Below are 19,323 nucleotides of genomic sequence, written 5' to 3' on the forward strand. Positions count from 1 at the left end.
GTGTGCTGGTCTATTCCACAGGTGTCCTGGCAGGTCCTATAGACACTGGTATAATTCACAGGTGTGCTGGTCCATTCCACAGGTGTCCTGGAGGACCTCACAGGCACTGTGGAATAACCCACAAGTGTGCTGGTCCCTTCCAGTCGTGTCCTGGCAGGCCCCACAGGCACTGTGGAATAATTGACAGGTGTGCTGGTCCCTTCCAGTCGTGTCCTGGCAGGCCCTGCAGGCACTGTGGAATAATTCACAGGTGTGCTAGTCCATTCCACAGATGTCGGGGCACGCCCTACAGTCAATGTGGAATAACTCACAGGTGTGACGGTCCATTCCACAGCTGTCCTGGAAGGCATCACAAGCACTGTGGAATAATCCACAGGTGTGCTGGTCCATTCTACAGGTGTCCTGGCAGGCCCCACAGGCACTGTGGAATAATTGACAGGTGTGCTGGTCCCTTCCAGTCGTGTCCTCGCAGGCCCTGCAGGCACTGTGTAATAATCCAAAGGCGTGCTGGTTCATTCGACTCGTGTACTGGCAGACCTCACAGGCACTGTTGAATAATTAACAGGTGTGCTGGTCCATTCCACAGCTGTCCTGGCAGGCCCCAAAGGCACCGTCGAATAATTCACAGGTGTGCTGGTCCATTCCACAGATGTTGGGGCAGGCCCCACAGGCACTGTGGAATAAGTCACAGGTGTGCTGGTCCATTCCACAGGTGTCCTGGCTGGTCCTACCGACACTGGAATAATCCACAGGTGTGCTGGTCCATTCCACAGGTGTCCTGGCAGGCTCCACAGGCACCGTGGAATAATCCACAGGTGTGCTAGACCATTCCACAGGTGTCCTGGCAAGCCCCACAGGCACTGTGGAATAATTCACAGGTGTGCTGTCCATTCCACAGGTGTCCTGGCAGGCCCCACTGGCACTGTAAAACAATTCCCAGGTATGCGGTCCATTCCACAGGTGTACTGGCAGGCCTCACTGGCACTGTAAAACAATTCACAGGTATGCGGTCCATTCCACAGGTGTACTGGCAGGCCCTACAGAAACTGGAATAATTCACAGGTGCGCTGGTCCATTCCACAGGTGTCCTGGCATGTCATAGAGGAGTCCTCTAATATCCTACCGGTATGATGCCGAATCCTACAAGTGTCCAGCCATAACCAGCAAGTGACTTCAGATATATGTCAATTGTCCAGTTGTAGCCTGTAGGTACCAACCATTGAGACGCACCTGAGCCAAGGAAGAGTTTCCATGGTTTATGTCCTTACTCTCTTCATTGCACCGTCAGTGTGGGCTGTTGGTCCGTCTTGTGTCCCACACCGCTCTCCATTTTCTTTCTTGAGTCAACCCTTTCGGTCCTAAACTGAGTCAGGTCTGCACTTCTGAATGACAGACTTGAACCACTTTAGGAATGAATGTGAACCCCACATAGCTACAAAGTGACGGAACTCTGACCAGGAGGGAGGTGTTATAAATGGTAGTAGAGGAGAAAGGGGAGAGGAAGACGCGGGAGAACAATTTTGGGGTGGACAATGGAGACGGAGGACCCAAGGGGATACATGGAAGTTCTGACACAAGAACTTTGAGGCTGAATCTGAGCTTTGTCACTGAGGAGAAAGGAACGTTTTTAGAGCAGAAATAAACAAAGTGCACAAGCTTTGTGCAGTCACTCAAAGTGAAGGGAGCCAGTGGATAAGTGGGCTGACCAGCTCCCCCATCCTGTCGGGGCTGGAAGCAAAATTGCACTGACAGTTCAACAGACCAATTGATGAGGCCTGCTGATCAAAACTCCCTCTGTGAATGTATATCAGACATGATTTATTTTGTAAATCAAAAGTCAGTCAAAACAACTAAAGCGGTCTTAAAGGCCAGATCTAGAAAGGCAGTCTGTGGGCCTTTTGCAATAAATAAATGCTACCAATAGATGGCGATCTAAGGCATTACATTGCTTTATGAAAGTGCTCTGTTCCCTCGGGTACTATCTGCTGGCCCAAGGATGCTGTGAGTTCTCACTCTGGGAAGAAAACACTTCATAGTTTGAGTGCAAAAAAACACGGGCAATGCCTTATTTTCTTTTGTGTACTCGTAGTGCAGGTTTTTCTACACACTGTCCCTTCAAGCCAACAAAATCACAAGCTGTACTCAGTGAAGAAGTTGGGTGAATATGATTTAAAAAACTGAATTTCACTGAAAAAACACAAAGGTTGAAGTAATGTTATAGTTAAATATGGTAGGAAAGTTGTACTTAATGTTAAAAAATAACCTAGAAATCCACTGATAAAATCAAAGTTTAAAGTGACCTTATAGTTAGGTATAGCAATAAGATTTTACTTTACATTGAAAAAAACCTCAGAAATTCACTGAAAAAACACAGAGGTTGAAGTGACGTTATAGTTAGGTATTGTAATAATCTGAAAACGAACAATGAAAAAACAAAACATGCTGAAATTCACCCACTATTGTTTTATTGAGCTACTTATAATTTGCTCCCTCACCATACACTCATCTCACATATTACAACACTCATCACATGTTAAATGACATCATTGATGGCATCACTAATGATATTTCTCATTACATTATTGTCTCTCTGTCACACACACGGATCCACTCAAGCGTGCACACAGACTAGAAAATGTATTGAACAGCTACACACTACACACACACACACACACAGACACACACACACACACACACACACACACACAAGATAGACTGAACAGTCTCCAGCACATTGACTGCACATCTTACCTGTCCCATGTCAACTCAGGTGAGACGACTATCAGAGGGGACTCCATCTTCACGTTCTTCTCCCTATCAAGGGCAAGATAAAACACGTGTCAGGGCATAACAAGCACCCTGCCAGCCCTGCCACCTCACTCACCCGGGATCTCTCACAGCCTCATGTCATGAGTTAGTAGCTCCTCAAGTCATGTCTGTGGTATCGCTACTGGCTGGCAGTGGAATGCCAAAGGTGGGCATGAGATACTAGAACGGTGGAGTGGCTGTGTTCTGGAGAGGGGCGGTTTGGAGAGGTATTGCTGTAGACGAGTTGTACAGGGAGGTTTTGTTCTCCCATGCCGTATTGGTGGGGTGGTTGTGTTCTGGAGTGGGACGGTTGGGAGCGGTGTTGCTGTAGAGGAGTTGTATAGGGAGGTTGTTTCTCCCATGCAGTAACGGAGTTGGGATTAAAGGCCCTCATTTATGAAAAGTGATGCATCGCTGCAAGAAAACAGCGATACGTCACTTTTCATTGCGCCCTCCTTGCAACACCATTGATGCGTCATATTTACATTATGGCGCATCATGTCGCAAGGAGTTACAAATACATCTGTATTTCTGACGTATCTGTAGGCACAAAAATGACGCATTGCTGGAGTGTGTCACAAAAGTGACGCATCTCCAGCAATGGTTCATTACATATGGGCTAGTCCTATGTTAAATGTGCCTGCATCAGTCTCACGCCTGCTGTGATGCAGGCATAAGATATTGACGTATTTGTGTCCTAGAAGTGGAGCAGTGAAATCTCATAGATTTCACTGCGTCACTTCTACGACCCTTTCTTGCGTCAGAATGCCCCCCCTGCATACATTACACCTGGCGCAGGTATAATGTGGCGCAGGGGGTTACAAAGTGACGCATCTACCTAGATGCATCACTTTGTAAATATGACGCAACATGGCGCATTTCTTACACCGCTGCTGCATCACAAAAAGTGACGCACCGGCGGTGCAAAAGTGACACAAGGGCCCATAAATAAGCCCCTAAGTATTTTGGGCCTACGAGAGGTGTCTATCATCATTACACTATCTTTCATCTGTATCTGACACTCGCAGGACTGCTATTTATGGCCAAACCAGCAGCACCAAGATGCAAAAGCAACAACCAGGATTGGATGAGCCACTCACACCTGACAGGGGATATAAAGGGACAGGCCCTTGTGGAAAGGAAGAGACTGTGGGTGGGAGTTACCTGGACGAGAGCTGGTCCTTGTTGTCAGCTCGTGAAGCGGGTGTTGGGGCTTCTGTCCTCTTCTCTCTACTGAGAAACAGAAGCAAATAAGTCAATCTTTCTGGATACATCCCTCATTCTATCTGTACAGAGACCTTCCCATAAGCATGTATGTGTGTGTGAAAGACAATGAGAGTGTGGGTATATTTGTGCGCGCGGGCAATATTATATCTAACCCGAGCTGGGATGGCTTTCACAGAGGCCAAAGATAAGATATGAAATCTCTTCTACTTTATCTATGTTAGTGTCCCCTGGGTTTCCATAGACTGCTGCCTATGCTGCACACTTAACTAGGACGTGGACCAATGGGAGTTCAGCTTCTTGTTGATTGGCCCTCAGAGAGTCCATCCCAAATAATAACCAAACTGCACTGCACAAGCTACCCCTACTAGGCAGCTTTCAAGATATTAGGATTTGAAGTAGTCATCCAGGAGATTATGTCATAATATGTCTCAAAACCCAAGCAGGCATTATCAAACAGAGAAACATTCTGGAATGCCTATTTATGCCTATCTGGAATGCCTATCAATGTATCTCTGGAATGCCTATAAATGCCTATCAATGCCTATTTGGAATTCCTACTAGTGCCTATCTGGAATGCCTATCAGTGCCTATTTGGAATGCCTATCTGGAATGCCTACCAATGCATATCTGAAATACTTATTAATGCATATCTGGAAGGCCGATCAATGCATATCTGCAAGAGCTATTGATTCTTATCTGGAATGCTTATCGATGCATATCAGAATTGCCTATCAATTCCTATCTGGAATGCCTATCAATGCCTATCTGGAATCCCTATCAATATATATCTGCTATGCTTATCAATGCACATCAGAAATTCCTATCACGTACATTTCCTTTTCCAATAGAACAGTAGCAGGAATTTCCAGTTCCAAGTTTAATTAACTATTCACATTTGCCCACGCCCAGCAAGACATATTGTCATTTTTACAAGCCCAGTAACAGCTTAACTGTGTCCACAGGCCTCCGTGGCCACCAGGGGAGTCATGTCAAGCTCATGTGGCCCCCTAAATTTCTTTACTAGTGAGCGGCCTGGTAGCCTAGCCCTGCAGATGTACGTGAGAGTGGAAGTGGGGTGCCCGTTGGCTCAGTGGCCCAGTCTCCCTCTGTGCTATGAGTTTACAGCTGTGGGGTGGGGCTCAAGAGTGTCAGTCTTCACCCACTACTTGCCACTCTGTGCTATAACTCAAGAGGGCCTGTCTACACCCAGCACCTTCCTCTCTGTACTATAAATCAAGAGAGCCTGTCTTCACCCAGTACCTGCCTCTCTGTAAATCAATGCTGGCCTCAGCTATAGCTGTGCCTGCCTTAAACTCTCTCCTATTCACGCACAGTAGTAAGGGCTCTGCTGGCCATACAGGGCACCCACAGTGGACCTCCTCCACAGAGGGCACCCACAGTAGACCTCCGCCATAGAGGGCACCCACAGTGGACCTCGTCCACAGAGGGCACCCACAGTGGTCCTCCTCCACAGAGGGCACCTACAGTGGACCTCCTCCACAGAGGGCACCCACAGTGGACCTCCTCCATACAGGGCACCCACAGTGGACCTCTTCCACAGAGGGCACCCACAGTAGACCTCCTCCACAGAGGGCACCCACAGTGGACCTCCTCCATACAGGGCACCCACAGTGGACCTCTTCCACAGAGGGCACCCACAGTAGACCTCCTCCACAGAGGGCCCCCACAGTGGACCTCCTCCACAGAGGGCACCCACAGTGGACCTCCTCAACTGAGGGCACCCACAGTAGACCTCCTCCACAGAGGGCCCCCACAGTGGACCTCCTCCACAGAGGGCACCCACAGTGGACCTCCTCAACTGAGGGCACCCACAGTGGACCTCCTCCACTGAGGGCACCCACAGTGGACCTCCTCCACTGAGGGCACCCACAGTAGAACTCCTCCACAGAGGGCACCCACAGTGGACCTCCTCCACAGAGGGCACCCACAGTGGACCTCATCCACAAAGGGCACCCACAGTGGACCTCCTCCACTGAGGGCACCCACAGTGGACCTCCTCCACTGAGGGCACCCACAGTGGACCTCATCCACAGAGGGTACCCACAGTGGACCTCCTCCACTGAGGGCACCCAAAGTGGACCTCCTCCACTGAGGGCACCCACAGTAGACCTCCTCCACAGAGGGCACCCACAGTGGACCTCCTCCACTGAGGGCACCCACAGTGGACCTCCTTCACAGAGGGAACCCACAGTGGACCTCCTCCACAGAGGGCACCCACAGTGGACCTCCTCCACAGAGGGCACCCACAGTGGACCTCCTCCACCGAGGGCACCCACAGTGGACCTCCTCCACCGAGGGCACCCACAGTGGACCTCCTCCACAGAGGGCACCCACAGTGGACCTCCTCAACTGAGGGCACCCACAGTGGACCTCCTCAACTGAGGGCACCCACAGTGGACCTCTTCCACAGAGGGCACCCACAGTGGACCTCCTCCGCAGAGTGCACCCACAGTGGACCTCCTCCACAGAGGGCACCCACAGTGGACCTCCTCCACAGAGGGCACCCACAGTGGACCTCCTCCACTGAGGGCACCCACAGTAGACCTCCTCCATAGAGGGTACCCACAGTGGACCTCCTCCATAGAGGGTACCCACAGTGGACCTCCTCCACAGAGGGCACCCACAGTGGACCTCATCCACAGAGGGTACCCACAGTGGACCTCCTCCACAGAGGGCACCCACAGTGGACCTCCTCCATACAGGGCACTCACAGTGGACCTCATCCACAGAGGGCACCCACAGTGGACCTCATCCACAGAGGGCACCCACAGTGGACCTACTCCTATAATAAAGGGTGGCTTTAGCCACGTGACGGTGCTGATGGTGGGTGGCTGACAGATGATAACCAGTGCAAGGGCTATGTTGGGCTAGCACCGTATGAATGGGAAACATATGCACTGGAGTCTATACAGGGTGTGGGAGGTACCATGTTGGGCCAATGCAGCGTGACTGGGAGGTCATGAGCACTGGGGGTCTGTACATTGTGAGGGGTGTGCCATGTTAGGCTAGCGCTGTGTGGTTATACTAGCGCTGTGTGACTGGGAGGTCATGTGCACTGGGGGTCTGTACGGTGTGTGCCATGTTACACACTGTGACTGGAAGGCATGTGCACTGGAAGTGTGTGCAGGGTGCAGCAGGATGAAAAGTACCAGTAATAATTTGCATTAGGTGGGACTCTGTCGACAGTGGCACAGTGGGTGAAAAACGATGGATTGGAATGCAACCCCCAAGTGATTGCCAATAGTTAGACTATTTGCAAGCATTCGTCTCAACACCATTTGGGAGTTTGATTGCCGGTAGTATCTCTGGAAACCTAAACTGGTGCAACTTTCCAAGCCTACTACTGCCATTGTTTGTGAAATCCAAAAAGTAGTAAATTTGCACCCTGTCAAGGAGTGCTTCTACAGGTGCAGATTTACTACTTATTTTTTGGTAAACTAGTTACTATATATCTTTATGTTCCTGGTCCAAAGAATGAGCAAGTTAGAACCTCTTAGTCAGATGAGAATGATGAGAAAAATCAACAATCACATAGCAAACTCGACTCAGGGTTCCCACGCCCAACTACCAAATAAATAATTCATTTATTTGTGAGGTGTCAGCTCCCAAACACTACCCTGCACCAAGGATCACTGAGAAACCAAGGCAGATGGCAGATGTATGACTGCCACATTAATGCATTGTAGCATTCTGTCAGATGTCTGACCCATGGACTAAACACTGCAAAAACAGCACATAACCAACGACGAGATGCCAGAGAACAGCACATAACTAACGATGAGAAGCCAGAGAGGCCACGAAGACATCTAGGGTCCCGCGGACTAAGCACTGCAAGAACAGCACATAACTAACGACGAGAGGCTGGAGAGGCCACGAAGACGTCTAGGGTCCCACGGACTAAGCACTGCAAGAACAGCACATAACTAACGACGAGAGACCAGACAGTCCATGAAGACCACTGTTGTCCCGCAGACTAAACACTGCAAGCACAGCGCATAACTAACAACGAGAGGCTGGAGAGTCCATGAAGAGATCTAGAGTCCCGCGGACTGAACACTGCAAGAACAGCACATACCTGATGATGAGATGCCAGAGATCAGCACATAACTAACGATGAGAGGCCAGAGAGTCCATGAAGATCTCTATGGTCTGCGGACTGAAAGCTGCAAGAACAGCATGTAACTAACGACAAGAGACTAGACAGTCAATGAAGACCACTGTTGTCCCGCAGACTAAACACTGCAAGCACAGCGCATAACTAACGACGAGAGGCTGGAGAGTCCATGAAGAGATCTAGGGTCCCGCGGACTGAACACTGCAAGAACAGCACATAACTAAAGACGAGAGGCTGGAGAGTCCATGAAGATCTCTATGGTCTGCGGACTGAAAGCTGCAAGAACAGCATGTAACTAACGACAAGAGACTAGACAGTCAATGAAGACCACTGTTGTCCCGCAGACTAAACACTGCAAGCACAGCACATAACTAACGACGAGAGGCTGGAGAGTCCATGAAGAGATCTAAGGTCCTGCGGACTGATCACTGCAAGAACAGCACATACCTGATGACGAGAGGCTGGAGAGTCCATGAAGATCTCTATGGTCTGCGGACTGAAAGCTGCAAGAACAGCATGTAACTAACGACGAGAGACTAGATAGTCCATGAAGACCACTGTTGTCCCGCAGACTAAACACTGCAAGCACAGCACATAACTAACGACGAGAGGCTGGAGAGTCCATGAAGAGATCTAGGGTCATGCGGACTGAACATTGCAAGAACAGCACATAACTAACGATGAGAAGCCAAAGAGGCCATGAAGACGTCTAGGGTCCCACGGACTAAGCACTTGTTGGAAAGGCGTTCGCCGGAGGGGGGTTCGATACATGTCTTGCCCACCCCTTTGACCCACCTCTCCCAAGTAGGCCGAACCAGGCGCGCACACCCTGAGCTTACACTACGAACAGAGTGACACCACACGTATTCTTTGTAGGACGATAGGTTCTTTTATCGAAGGTTTCAAGGGATCTTTATGATCCAAGGTGCAAGTAGTACATCAGCGGCACAAGATACTACAAATCGGTGGTAAGGGAATGGGGGTAGCGGGACAGTCTTTGAAGGTAGTGTCTCTGCAAAGTACCCTGCGGATAGCTCACAATCCTCGAGCTGGAGGGTGTTGGTTCTCTGGGCGATCTCTTGCCAATTCGTCCTCGAGGGGAGCACCGCGAGTCACTCAGCAGGCACAGGTAGTCGGAGTTCGGGAGCCGCGATCTCGTCAGCAGGGCTCAGATGGTTCAATGGCTGGGGGCCGCGAGTCACTCAGCAGGCCCAGGTGGTTCAGAGTTCGGGAGCCGCGATCTCGTCAGCAGGGCTCAGATGGTTCAATGGCTGGGGGCCGCGAGTCACTCAGCAGGCCCAGGTGGTTCAGAGTTCGGGAGCCGCGATCTCGTCAGCAGGGCTCAGATGGTTCAATGGCTGGGGGCCGCGAGTCACTCAGCAGGCCCAGGTGGTTCGGTATTCGGGAGCTGCGACAGCGTCAGCAGGCTTCGATGGTTCCAGGTCTTCTCTACCATTCGCTCCTCCGGCACCCCCTATTATACTCCCCCTGCCCTTTGAAGTCCGGAGTCCTCGCAGAGAGGGGCCTTTGGTGACTGAGGGGGTTCGGCGGGATTTCCTGCCGCTCGTTTCTTTAGTCTTTTCAGGTGGGTCTGGGAGGGTCCCCAGACGCTCGGCAGGCGAGGCGCCTGCTCCCCAGGGGCCTGGTGGCCGATCGAGTCCTCCCGGGGGAAGGCGATCCGAGGTGTGACTGGGCTGGCGCCTCTTGGTCTGGCTCGGGGGTTCCCGCTCCCTCGGTTGGACATGCGTGGTAGGGTGTCGAGTCTGTCTGGGACTCTGGCCGGCCCTCGGGTCTGTGTGGCTGGGGCGGCCGGAGTCGGAGATGCCGTGTCTTGGTGGTGGTTGCAGGTGGGCTGGATGTTCGGGAGGGCATACGCCGTGAGGCCGACCTCACACGCGTCCCCCCCAGCTGAAAGGCGTGGAGAACTACCCATCCACTGGGGGGTTCTCCTCGCTGAAGCGGAAGAACCGGGACAGGCCGTCGGCGTTGGCATGATCCGCCCCGGGGCGATGCTCGACAGTGAAGTCCATCCCTTGGAGGGAGATTGACCATCGTAATAGCTTGGGGTTCTCTCACCTCATCTGCATCAGCCACCGCAAGGGCCGGTGGTCCGTCTGTACTCGGAAGTGGGTTCCGAACAAGTAGGGCCGTAGTTTCTTGAGGGCCCAGATTACGGTGAAGGTCTCTCGTTCTGTGGTACTCCAACGCTGTTCTCGAGGCAGCAGCCTTCGGCTGATGAAGGCTATGGGCTGATCTATGCCCTTGTCGTTGAACTGCGAGAGGACGGCTCCGATGCCGTGTTCCGATGCGTCGGTCTGGACCACAAACTCTTGGGAGTAGTCGGGGGCCTTGAGTACTGGGGCGGTGCACATGGCGGTTTTCAAGGCGTCGAACGCCTGTTGGCACGGGGGGGTCCACTGCACCTTCTTCGGGAGCTTTTTGGAGGTCAACTCCGTGAGAGGCCCTGCGAGGCTACCATAGTCTTTAATGAACCTCCGATAGTATCCTGTGAGGCCCAGGAAGGCCCGGACTTCCGTCTGAGTGGTGGGGGGCTCCCAGGACTTGATGGCGTCGATCTTTGGTTGGAGGGGGGCGACCTGCCCGCTGCCCACCTGATGCCCCAGGTAGACCACGGAGCCTTGCCCGAGCTGGCATTTGCTGGCCTTCACTGTTAGGCCGGCTTGGCGCAGGGCCAGCAGTACTTGCCGGAGGTGCTGGAGATGCTCGTGCCATTGAGAGCTGAATACGGCTATGTCGTCAAGGTACGCTGCGCTGAACTCCTCGAGTCCGGCCAGGACCTTGTTTACCAACCGCTGGAAAGTGGCCGGGGCATATTTCATCCCGAACGGCATGACCCTGAAGCGGTAGTGTCCATCTGGTGTGGAGAAGGCGGAGCGCTCTTTTGCTCCCTCCGTGAGCGCAATCTGCCAGTAACCGCAGGTCAGGTCGAAGGTGCTGAGGAAACGTGCGGCCCCCAGGCGGTCGATGAGCTCGTCTGCGCGGGGAATAGGGTGAGCGTCCGCTCGGGTGACCGCATTGAGCCCCCGGTAGTCCGCACAGAATCTTAGTTCGGGGGCGACCCCAGGGGCGGCCGCTTTCGGGACCAGGACTACCGGGCTGGCCCAGGGGCTATCGGAGGGTTCGATCACTCCAAGGGTTAACATCTTCTGTACCTCGGTCTTGATGCAGGTGCGGACCCGGTCAGGCACCCGGTAGGCTCGGTGTCTCACAGGTGGGCTGTCACCGGTGTCCACGTCGTGGACACACCAGTCGGTGACCCTTGGGATGAGGGAGAAGAGGTCTGCGAATTGTCTGAGCAGCTGGCGACAGTCGTCGGACTGTTGGGGAGTGAGGGTGGTCGACAGTTTCACTCCCTCCACGGAACCATCCAGGTCTTTAGCGCACAGGGGGTCGGGCAGGGGTTCAGTGTCTTCTTCCGCCCCATCATCGGTGGCCAGTAGCAAACTCAACTCCGTTCTCACAAAGTGGGGCTTGAGACGGTTCACGTGGAGAACCCGGAGGGGGTTCCGTGGGGACTGTACATCGATCAGGTACGTGACCTGACTCTTTCGCTCGATCACCTTAAAGGGGCCAGTCCATTTGTCCTGTAGGGCGCAGGGTTTCACCGAGGCCATGACCCAAACCTGCTGGCCCGGCTGGAACTCGACCAGAGTTGCGTTCTGGTCATACCAGCGCTTCATTTCTTCTTGGCTGGCCTCGAGGTTAGCCTCCGCGAGTTCTCTGAACTTCCGGGTCTGGTTGCGGAGCGCCAGGATGTAGCGGAACACATCAGGGGGGGTCCCCCGGGGGCTTGTCTCCCAGCCCTCTTTGACCAGGCTCAGGGGCCCCCGGACGGGGTGTCCGTATAGTAGTTCGAATGGGCTGAACCCCAGGGACTTTTGGGGAACTTCCCGGTACGCGAACAGGAGGCAAGGGAGGAGGACGTCCCATCTTCGGCGCAGGGGCTCCTCGAGGCCCAGGATCATCCCCTTCAGGGTTCGGTTGAAGCGTTCCACCAGGCCGTTGCCCTGGGGGTGGTAGGGGGTCGTGAACTTATATGTTACTCCGAACTGCTGCCACAGGGACTTCATGTAGCGGGATATGAAGTTAGTGCCGCGATCACTCACAACCTCGCGAGGGAATCCGACACGGGAGAAGATCCCCATGAGAGCCCGGCCCACCACGGGAGCCGTCACGGTGCGGAGGGGAATGGCCTCGGGGTAGCGGGTGGCATGGTCCACCAGGACGAGGATGAATCTGTGGCCCTGGGCGGTCTTCGGATCCAGGGGTCCCACGATGTCGATGCCGACCCGCTCAAACGGGGTACTCACAACGGGAAAGGGTTGTAATGGGGCCTTGCGCTTTCCGCCACTTTTCCCACTGCCCTGGCACGTGAGGCAGGACTTACAGTGGACTTCTACATTCGCTCGCATCTTGGGCCAATAGAAGTGGGTAACTAATCGCTGATATGTCTTGTCTTGGCCTAAGTGTCCTGCCAAGGGTACATCGTGGGCCAGGCCCAGGAGGAGGCTTCGGAAGCGCAGGGGTACCACCAGTACTCGGGCTGCGCCTAGCTCGGCTGACTTTTGTTCGCTGTATAGGAGGCCATTGTCCCAATAGACCCAGTGGGTTCCGGTCCGGTCACCGGCGGTCTGGGCTTCGGCTTGTTGTCGGAGTCCCACGAGGGAAGGGCAGGTGGCCTGTTCCTGGCAGAACTCTTCACGGGAGGGCCCTCCCTCACAGCGCCACTGGGCCATCTCGGGCAGTTCTCCGAGCTCAGTCAGTGCCTCAGGGGCGGAAGGTTCCGGCCCTTCTCCCGGGTTAGTGTCTTCTTCTCCCTCCGAAGGAGGCTTGTCCGTTTCTGGTAGGGTGTCCCGGTTCTCGGGGACAGTGTTCGGTGGGAGGGCCTCACCGCCCTCGGAGAGAGGCAATCGCGCGGTCATGGAGCGCGTGGTGGCGCAGACCCATTCGGGTAGGCCCATCATCCCGAGATGGGCTCTTCGTTCCACTTGCCCCCACGGGGAACTCTCAAGGTCGTTGCCCAGGAGGCAGTCTACGGGCTGTGATGTTCGGACGGCTACCTTCAATTCTCCGGAGACTCCCCCCCCACTCGAAAGGCACCAGAGCCATCTGGCAGAGGCTCTCGGAATTGTCGGAGGATATGACCGGACAGAGGGCACCGGGTAGGATCTGGTCTTCAGAGATTAGGTTGCGGTGGACCGCGGTGACACTTGCCCCGGTATCGCGGAGGCCCTCGACTCGGTGGCCGTTGATGGTCACCTGCTGTCGGTACTTCTTTGTGTTGGCGGGCAAGGGTGTCCTGGGGACCATTTCTCGATCACCAAGGGAGACCAGGGCCATGGCAGCTGGTTCCCACTCTTCGGAGTCTTCTATCTCTTCCCCTAGGGCCACGGAGGCCATCTGCCGGGCCGGGGGGTTGGTCGTTGCGGTTCGTTGATACTGGGGTGTTGGACTTGGCCCTGCTGGCAGGTTCACCCCTGGACTTTTTGGCTTTTTACTGGTGACTTGGTGTGGTGATTGTTTGGTTTCTGCGCACTTTCCCTGGGTCCCAGGGTAAAGTGCGTGTGCACTCTGAGTGCATGTGGTGAGATAGGCCTGCCCTCCCATAGGAATGCATGGGGAATGTATGTGTCCCTAGTAGTTCCTGATGCGTGGGGTGTGCAGGCCCGAGTTTGGTATGTGCGGACTCGTGGGAGTGAATGCTGCGCGATGATGTGTGCGGCGTGCATGTACCTAGTGTGGAAGTGCCACTTCTAGAAGTGGGCACTTCTGTGTGCAGTGTGTCTGTCGCGTGATTGGCTGGTCGTGTCATGTGACGGGCTAGGGATTCCCCAGAGTCAGGATGAGTCACCCAGTGGTGAATGGGGAGATCAGCAGCTAGATGGGTGGGAGGAGTACCCCTGGGTCCTGAATAGGACAGGGTTTTCCACACACAATGCTGGCCCCGCCCCCTGTGGTGCGACTGACGACCCTAGCCCTGCCAGTGAATAGAGTGAGGGGCTGAGCACATCAAGGGTGCTCCCCAACCAGCTGCGACTGGTTTTCCCCCTCACCCTGAACCCAGAACAAAGGGTTTGACTGTATAAAAATGGGGCTGTGTCCCCACAGAAACTGTTCTCTGCCAGGATCTTACCTGAGGGGGGCTGCTGCTGCTGCTGGACCAGAGGACCGCCACTTGGACTACCTCCCTGCCTGGAGGCCCAGTGCGCTGGCTCTGGGTCCAGCCTTGCCCCCCCACCCCTGCCCTGCTGCATGCAGGGAAGAACTTTGCTGGACTTTGTGGTGCTTTTCATCCTACAGCGCTGGAAGCGCTTTATTTGTGTCCCCAAAGCGCCTGGAAGCGCTTCTTATTTGCCTTAGCGCTAGGAGCGCTTTATTTGGTGCCCCCAGTGCTTCTAGAGCGCTTTACGTTGGCCGTAGCGCTAGGAGCGCTTTATTCTGGAGGCCGGTGCCCACCCGGCATTGTGGTGCGCTTGCGGGTGCCTACCCCGCTTATTTAATTATTTTCTTACGGCGGGTGCCCACCCCACCGTATATTACTTATTACGAGGGAGCCTACCCCTCTTTGTGCCGAAGTTGGGATCACCGCCGCGGCCCGGGCTGGGACAGGAAGTCAGGCTGTCCTGGTTGGGACGTGGGCGGGGCCTCATTCAAAACAGGAAGCGGACGGGAGCCTACCCCGCGCTCCCGTGATCAGCAAGACGAGCGTCAGCCGGAATCCGGACGGAGGGCGGGAGCCTACCCCGCCTCCGTCGGTGAAGGAGAGCCCCGCGTCGCCCGGAGGGAGCCTTCATCCCGGTGAGTGGTTGTCCTGAGTCCCAGAGGGGGACTCCAACGTGGTGCTGCCGGTGAGTGGGGCTCGGCCACTGGGTGGTTGGGGGTGTGTCGGGGCATGCTTCTCGGTGCCCGCCCCCCCCCGTATCGAAGTCCAGGTCGGCGAGCGTAGTCCTCATTCCCCCTCCCCGCTGCCCCGCCTGACAGTGGGCAGCGGCCGCCGTGCCAGCAAAGGCATCATCTTCGAGTCCAAAGGGACTCCCACGAGTAGGGCACATTGGATTTCGAGCCCACGAGGCTCCAACTACTAGGGGGCATTTTTATTTTATCAGCAGAGCGGCCCCGGAAGGCAGCGGGCCACTCCAACGTCGCCCCCACCTTTTGCTAGAGCCCGTGAGGCTCCAACAAGGGGGCACATTATTACTTAGAGCCTGCGAGGCGCTAGGGGGGGCATTTCAGTTGTTCAGAGCCCTGGGAGGCTCCAACGTTGGCCCCAGCATTTCTCCAGTTGCCCAGCACTTAGTGGGCAACTGCCACGTTTAGGTTGGGGATAATTTACATTTTGGCTGGCGCAGCTTTACTGGGACATAGGGCGTCCTAGCCCCTTCAAGGCCAGTTGGCCCAGGGACTGCCACAGATAGTGGCTAATGTGAGTTTTTGCGCCATTGTACCTTTCCTGCACCTCTGAATGTGTTTATGCGTCATGTGCTTTGCTTTACACCTCTGAATGTTATGCATCATGTGTTTATGTGCTTAGACCCCTACAGGTATAGTGATACTTAGGTGGTTGTTTTCTCCCTAGTACAGGTGGTGCCAGTGAGGTCCTGATTCCCTGCGCAATATTTTCCTAAGGTGGTTAGGGTTGCGTAGGTGGTACTTACCTGATACCAGTAGTGACTGGTTGTGTGCTAGGTGTAATTTTGTGCAACAGTAATTTTATTTCCAATGTTCTAAGAGTGCTAATTCCGGACAGTGGTCCAGGTGGCCCTGTCCCCTGTATATATAATCCCTTGTAAATTCTGCCCGTGCCTGTTGGCACATTGTAGAGGGTGTGTTTTTATCTAATGTGTTGTGTATAATACAAAGGCTATTTTTATAGAATACCTTGTGTGGAGTTTCCTTTGTGGTGGGCCTTGGGTGTTGTTGCTGGGTGCGCGCGCAAACGCTTTACACATCGCCTCAGAGATAAGCCTGACTGCTCGTGCCAAGCTACCAAGGGGGTGAGCAGGGGTTATCTTTGGCGTGTAACTTCCTTGCCCTGACTAGAGTGGTGGTTTCTGCCTGACTTTGGCGCAAGCCTTAGCCAACCAGAAATCCCATTTCTAACATTGGTGATCAGCGGTGGGATTTGGACTTGCGTTTGCGCTGTACCGCAGCAGCAACTGGCCGCACTACAAAACTCTGCATTTAGATAAATCACATGGTATAGGGATTATTGTTTTAAAATTGTTTTTAATTGTCATTTCTTTGGAAATGTGTTTTTGTGCACTGTGAGTTAGGTGTCCCTAGCTCGGGAGGGTAGATCATCCCCCTTAGTGCATTTTGTGTTTCTGGATTCACCAGAGGGTGGGATCCAGTGGTGGCAGCGTAATAGTGTCCTGTACATTTGTCCCCCGCCCTGCGCCCAGAGTTGATACCTGTGTCACGTGGTGGTCAGGTTGAGGAATCAGGGGTGGTAGAAACTGCCTTACCAGTCCGAGGGGAGGGTTGTGTGTGTGGATGAATGGTGTGTGGCACTAGGCAAGTGAGTGTGAGTTCTCTGTGTTAGAGAGCTTGCTGAATCTTTTTGTGAATTGTGTGCTCCTGTGTGAAACTCAGACCCCTAGGTTCCCTGTATAATTGTTACCATAACGTCCGCCAGAATGGAGCCTGCTTGTGATCCCTATGAGCTAGCTTGGCGCCAGAGGCAGGAGTTAGAAAGGTACTGTACAGAGGAAGAGTCAGAAGAGGAGGTAGAGGATGACAATACCTGGACGCCAGTAGAGAGTGAGGACCCCATAGGTAGGGCGTCCCGTGCTGGGTCCAGCGTAGGAGGCAGCGCCTCATCCCTTTCCCTGTCCCCAGAGGAGTGGGAAGATAGGAGGAAAGAAAGGGAGCACCAGCTGGCGTTAGAGAAGCTCAGGTTAGAGCATGCTCAGGCGATGGCGCAGCTGGAGGCCAGGAAGCAACAGCGAGAGACTGAGTGGGTCTTGGCGCGGGAGAGGGTAGAGGAGGCTGAGAGGGCCTCCACCAGAGGCAAAGTAGCTCTGGAGGGTAGACTATCCCCTGCGCGCAGTTTTAATTTTCTGGGCTCCCCAGGGAGGGTTGAGTCCAGTGGTAGCAGCCAGATAGATTCCAGTGTAGGAAATCCCAGTCCCAGTTCCCCCAGTCTGGTACCTGTTTCCCAGGAGGAGGAGTTAAGGTTGAAATTCAGGGGCAGTAGGAAGCTGTCTCACCAGTCTTGGGAGGAGTTTGTGGATGACTGTCAGGATGCACTGGTGGAATGGCTGATGGTTAACCCGGAAGAGGATTTGAAGGCAGTGATCAAAATGATTATCAAAGAGCAGATGCTCAGTAGTTGTTCTCCAGGGTTGCGCCAACACCTGCAGAGGTACGACTCTTTTTGTCCTTGGGAGCTTGCAGAGGAAGCAGAGCACTGGGAAAGGGCTAGAGGTTCTCTAGAGTCATTAGGGAGTGACTCCAAAAGTAGTGGGTCAGGTATCTTCCAGCCCAGCGTGGTGGAAGAGGCTCAGTGTAGCCCAGCTAGGTCCCAGGATAGCGAGGAGGGTGTAGGGGCTCACTGCCTGGCTCAGTGGAGCAGGAGTGAGAGGGTGACCGAGGGTCCCCGGACGTACGAAACCCTGCCTCAGGACTTGGATGGTTCCATGAGGGAACACCAAGTTGGGGACCTAGGCTGTCCTGTTACTCCACTTGAGGAAGATCTCTTAGTGTGTAGAGGACCTGGAGCACCTGTAACCAGGGCTCCTGTGGTTCTAGAGTCTGGCAGTACCGCTCCGGTAGGGAGGGTACAGGAGTCCAGTGTGAGGAGTGATTGGGGGATGAGTTCCCCAGTGGAAGAGCCTGTGGGTCAGGGACTACCCAGTTGGGCTAGGATCCCGTGTAGTGACCAGGGTGGCACCACTTCTGTTCTGGGGGATCTCCGCGCACTGTCAGGTGGACAGGGGACGGGAGATCAGCGCCAGACAGACAGTCGCTCGACATATGTGTCATTTGATAGCCTCAGGGGGATGGAGTGGAAATCCCCAGAAGTCCTGGAGTGCCAGGCAATTATTCCACCAAAGGTTCTAGGCCGGAGGTTGGAAGGCCAGGTTCGGGATCAGCCTGACCTGAAGGGTGGGACATCTGTAACCAGCGTCCCGACCAGTTCTTCTTCCAGAGGTACCGCCCCAGTTGGTAGGGAGCAGGGCTCTGGAAGGGGGTGCAGAGGGTGGGAGAGCCCACCTCTGCCCCCGGTACAACCTGAGGGGTTAAACCCTGGGTTGGGATGGCGTTCTAGGTGTACCCCTCGCCAGAGGAGGAGGAACCCTAGGAGAAGAGGTAGGGGGAGGAGAGCCTTCCCTGAGACTCCTGGTCCGCCTGAGGGTGTAGACCCTAGGCTGGAGAACCAGTGGCAGTCTAGTCCTGTCTTTCAGAGAGGAAGAGTGGAGAATGGCCGCTATGTGCCAGGGGTTACTACCCCCCACTCTGTGGTTAGGCAAAGACCAGTGGCACCTGGGTGGCCTAGGGCCTGGTCTTGGCCGCGGACAGCTTGGGAGTACCAGTGGGGTAGCCCAGTTGGTCCGGACAGTGGTGTTAAAAAGAATTCCATGGGTTCACCGTGGCGTAGAACCGGAGGGTGTCCATGCAGTTGCGGGCCCGCGTCCGTGTTCTATCGCCCCAAGCAGGGAAGTCCATCACGGTGGTGATTGGTCTGCCCTGCGTTTTGGCTGGAAGGGGGTTGTGTTGGACTTGGCCCTGCTGGCAGGTTCACCCCTGGACTTTTTGGCTTTTTACTGGTGACTTGGTGTGGTGATTGTTTGGTTTCTGCGCACTTTCCCTGGGTCCCAGGGTAAAGTGCGTGCGCACTCTGAGTGCATGTGGTGAGATAGGCCTGCCCTCCCATAGGAATGCATGGGGAATGTATGTGTCCCTAGTAGTTCCTGATGCGTGGGGTGTGCAGGCCCGAGTTTGGTATGTGCGGACTCGTGGGAGTGAATGCTGCGCGATGATGTGTGCGGCGTGCATGTACCTAGTGTGGAAGTGCCACTTCTAGAAGTGGGCACTTCTGTGTGCAGTGTGTCTGTCGCGTGATTGGCTGGTCGTGTCATGTGACGGGCTAGGGATTCCCCAGAGTCAGGATGAGTCACCCAGTGGTGAAT

General features: G+C 54.4%; 1 protein-coding gene across 5 annotated transcripts in view; it reads right to left on the reverse strand.

Moving 5' to 3' along the window:
* The window catches only part of LOC146788809 (uncharacterized), a 397,685-nt gene that overhangs the window by 79,166 nt on the left and 299,196 nt on the right, over window positions 1–19,323 (reverse strand). For all 5 annotated transcript variants that reach the window (XM_085630389.1, XM_085630386.1, XM_085630388.1 and 2 more), the window contains 2 exons: window positions 3,973–4,041; window positions 2,752–2,814 (listed from right to left, as the gene is read on the reverse strand). In XM_085630389.1, the coding sequence (XP_085486515.1) occupies window positions 2,752–2,814; window positions 3,973–4,041 (132 nt within the window). The remainder of the gene's footprint in view (window positions 1–2,751; window positions 2,815–3,972; window positions 4,042–19,323) is intronic.

This window comes from Triturus cristatus, chromosome 10 (assembly GCF_964204655.1).
Source record: "Triturus cristatus chromosome 10, aTriCri1.1, whole genome shotgun sequence".
Classification (NCBI taxonomy): domain Eukaryota; kingdom Metazoa; phylum Chordata; class Amphibia; order Caudata; family Salamandridae; genus Triturus; species Triturus cristatus.